General features: G+C 39.0%; 1 protein-coding gene across 1 annotated transcript; it reads right to left on the reverse strand.

Moving 5' to 3' along the window:
• Positions 1 to 1,862: 1,862 nt before the first annotated feature.
• On the reverse strand, positions 1,863 to 3,248 carry lim2.2 (lens intrinsic membrane protein 2.2; the record flags this gene model as incomplete). The annotated part of the gene is made up of 4 exons (XM_079245418.1): positions 1,863 to 1,933; positions 2,316 to 2,450; positions 2,732 to 2,872; positions 3,071 to 3,248. 4 exons carry the CDS (start codon positions 3,246 to 3,248, stop codon positions 1,863 to 1,865), a joined length of 525 nt encoding a protein of 174 aa, XP_079101544.1.
• Between the last annotated feature and the right edge of the window lie 824 nt (positions 3,249 to 4,072).

Consider the following 4,072-nt stretch of genomic DNA (forward strand, 5'->3'; position numbering starts at 1 on the left):
AAAAGGTTGTCTCAGAGGCATAGACATGTTTTGTCTTATCAGCTGTTCTATGACTTTGGTCTTCAAGAGGTCATTTTAAAATCTGCGCGTCAGGTGTGTTGTACTGTTTTCCAGGAAAAACGACCCTCCTGCGTTTAAGTACAAACCTCTCTTTGACAGGCCTCTTGAGGAGCACGCAGCATTGTCAGGTTATTTTAAAGTAGCACCAGTAATATATTTCAAATGCATGTGTCTGCAGTTATTGACACTTGACTGATACTGTATATGCATTGCTGCTATTGTCACCTTGACCAGCAAGTTTATACCATTTGCTGGAAGGCTGCAGGTTTTCAGTTGGCAAAAACAAGTGGTCCCAAAAAGAATTTTCAATATGCAACCAGTTATTATGCATGGAAAAAAATGTAATTTATGTTTGTGTGCAGTTTTTAAGTGGAGCTTGTTTTGTGGGGAAGAAATCATGTAAGAAAAGTGAGTGAAAGAAATGGCTCTAAAGAGCGAGTGCACTTTAAAGGAAAAAAAAGTGTTGTGTCTGTCACAATCCGAGACACTTTGTGTGGATTGAGAAGAAATGGCAAAGCTGGTGTTTTGTGGTATCTGATGGTGCTAAGATTTTTTTTAAATTATTAATGTTTTCACTCAGGGGTGATGGGCACTACCTGCCACATGGCTTCAGGTGTTCCAGCTTGTCATTTCAAAGTCGAGTGCTAAGGATGGGTTTCACATTTTGCATCTCTTTGGTCAGCTGAGGAGAAAAAAAGAGAAAAACATTTTCCCACTTGGCTTGGATACACCTGCACTCAGCTCCTCAGAATGCTTGCTTTTTCTTTCTTCCCCTTCCTCAATCTTTTTAAAAGTAACAACTTATTACCGTACCATAGCTCAACATTTCCTTCTTTGTGGAAGCTGTGCCTGGTGAGATGTAGTCAGTGAGTCATCTTTTGCTACACCATCATTGAGGAGAAATGTTTCTGTTGAGCAAAGGTTTTTGTCACGTCATATACAATACTGTCAGTAATTATTATTCCCCATCAGGGGGCAGCACACACAACCACTGTCCTCAGATGACAGAATTTGAGACTCTGGATTGAGGGTAGTATTTGTGTGTTTTTGCACTATTCAGAGTGTTGTAAATAATTTTGTACCAGTTGTTAATGTCTTTAATTCTACTATGTTCATAGATATTTATTTGCATTTGGTGTAATTCAAAGTAGTCTCTGTGAGATGGCTTTGCTATTCAAAATAAAATGGTTTGAAAGTACTAATCTGTGCGTTTGCTATTTGTACAAGACGTTTTGACCCTCAGTATTTTTTAAAGTGATACAAGCATGAAAGTTACAAGATCATAGAACTGTACACAACCTTGTATGACGAGGCTGTCTTGTGTCATTTTTAACATCAGTGACCTCAGCTTTTAGGATACATCATTTATACAAAGCTATTTGGGATAAATAATCCAATGAGGGCAGAGCTAAATGTTGCCTACTTTTATACGAGATGCAGCCAGATGTTATAAATGTTTCTCACAATGCTAGAGCATTTCACTTGGAGGACCTCTCGCAGCAGTTGTTCAGCGTCTTTTGGTGCAACAGCACCATCTAGTGGACATACTGTTACATTAACAGTCGAAAGTCATTGTTTACATGAAACCATTATGTAAAGTGGCATCGGCTCAGAAATAAACAAAACAACAAAAAGATTCCTGCTTAAGTTTGGACTTAAAGTTACAGATAAAAGATATTTTAAAGAGTATCAGAGCTGCAGTGAAACCACAAGGACTGTATGATTTCTATTTATTCCATTCTAAGTCATCAAAAGCAGCAGTGACATTGCAACAGTGGAGCCAATCAGTAAGTTCATCTTGTTCAGCTGTCTGGGGTATTTGATGGTGCAGGCTCTGCAGTGGTCCGACGATAGGCACAGAGCTGAAAAACTCCTAAGAGAAAGGACAGACCAATACTGAAATTAGATATGAATGACATTTATAGAATGTACCACATGAGATCTAGGAATTACTGGTTATGGCAATTTGTTATTGATGTATTTCTCTAATCCTACACATATAGTAGTGGCTTTAAATACCCTACTTACAATAAAATATTTATAATGTTTAAAAAATGTAATTTATTTGAAAGAAAAATTATGCTTTTTTTTTCTGCCCTTTACAAGTTCAACATTTGATGGGAAAATAAATAAAAATAAATGGGAAATAATTGGAAAGCTTCTGACAAAACTATTTTATATTTCCACTATCTAGTGACACAATTGTACGTTTGTTCCTGACAATCCTTCAAAACACAAAAAGATCCAATAAAAACCTGCTGCAAAAGCCAAAATGACAGCAACCCAGCCTATGATGTAGGACCAAGAAAAGCGCCAATCCAGGAAGCGTTTGCCGAAGAAAGTGACAGTCACTCCTGTGTAAATTGCCAAAGCCAGCAGGGCAAGAAAACCTGGCAAAGAAAACAAGAGAGAAAAATCCACTGAGGGAAACACACAGACATGAAAATAGATGCACATTTCTTGAAAGGCCTTTTTCTTGAGTGATTCCTGTCATAAAACCTCTAGAACATGATGTAGAACTCAGCTGTGCATTTTGCACTTAAGCTATGAACTGGTGGGACAAATTTCAATCAAAGCTGTAAGTTTGAACTTAAACACTGGGTGGCCCAAAGTTGACATGCTAAAGAGTCTGGTGCGACCGTAGTTGGGAACAGTGGCATGCCATGATTACCTGAAAGGACCAGAGCGATGCCCCCAGTGCGGACTCTCCTGTTCTTGGTGCCATTGGTGAAGGCGCTCAGTCCGAGAACAACTCCAGCAAAACAACTCAGCACTGCCAGCAGCATGAAGGCCCGTGTAGCATCCCAGAAGGCTGCACACATTAAGGTCAGAATCACGAGCATATACTGAATATAAACATCCTCATAAAAATGGTGCTCACCTCAGCTTATGCTGTTCATTTATTTACAGACATATTTGTCTTTTTAAAAGCTTATTTATCATTGATAAAACTTGTTAAATGAGCCTCAGATATGAGCTGACAAACGTAAAGATATCCTAAGGTACCTACCCACAGTTATGGTGTGAGCATGGCATTTGTGGTTAATGCAGAACCTCCAAAGCCCCTGATTGGCTGAACTACCAGAGTACCGATACTGCATCCAGAAATCTGTTGCCGTAGAAACAATGAGGAGTACAAGGGTAGCCACGCCGCACAGCGTGCCTCCTCCTGCTAAAGTATACAGCATCGTGGAGAAGCTGGGGAAAACGCTGTCTCCTAAGCATTCAGCAACTGTTCAGGGAGGACAAACAGGACAAAATAAACAACACTTTTTCCTTAAATATTCTACAGAATCAGATATGATGTGCTGTCCATATCACACTTTTTCTCTGCTGATTAAGTTTGAAGACTTATGTTGAGCTGACTTTTACAGTTTTTCTGCTACTATGATCATTTATGTCAAACTCTAAACTAAAGAGATGCATGGCTCATCTTTATGTCTGAGCACTAAAAAGGCATTTTTATGCATTTAAACATACAACTATCATGCTGGAATTTGCTGCAGGTCTAAAGTCAGTGAGGCATAAATGGAACAAAAGGCTTGAAAACACCAATAATTAATTCAAACTAGCTGTCTCCATTGTTGTCTTATGTAACATTACTTAAATAAGTTTAACATCCAACAGCATGGATTCAGTGTATCCGTTTGCTTGCTAATGTTACAGAACAAGATATACACAAGTTAAAAACACTTCAGTTCAACTCTTTTCTAAAGAATTTGCAACGACAAGTCTCAACAAAAGCCCCCACATGAGATAAGGAAATTAGTCCATTTTGTTTTAACACAGTGATGCTGGTTGCAGCCAGCAAAACACTTGACCCAAACTGATGTGTGACAATGGGCTTGCCTATCAGGCAGTTCAGAGCTTTTGTTCACCACTAATTCCCCTTTATGCACCACAAACTAATCTACCAATACCAAGCAACTGAACCGTCAGCACTGCTGCTCTCTGTCACCCAGCCAGCAAACCAATGATTTCATACACTGATTTCAACACCTCACCGCAGCTC

The sequence above is a fragment of the Telmatherina bonti genome, assembly GCF_933228915.1.
Source record: "Telmatherina bonti genome assembly, chromosome: 8".
Taxonomy (NCBI): Eukaryota; Metazoa; Chordata; class Actinopteri; order Atheriniformes; family Telmatherinidae; genus Telmatherina; species Telmatherina bonti.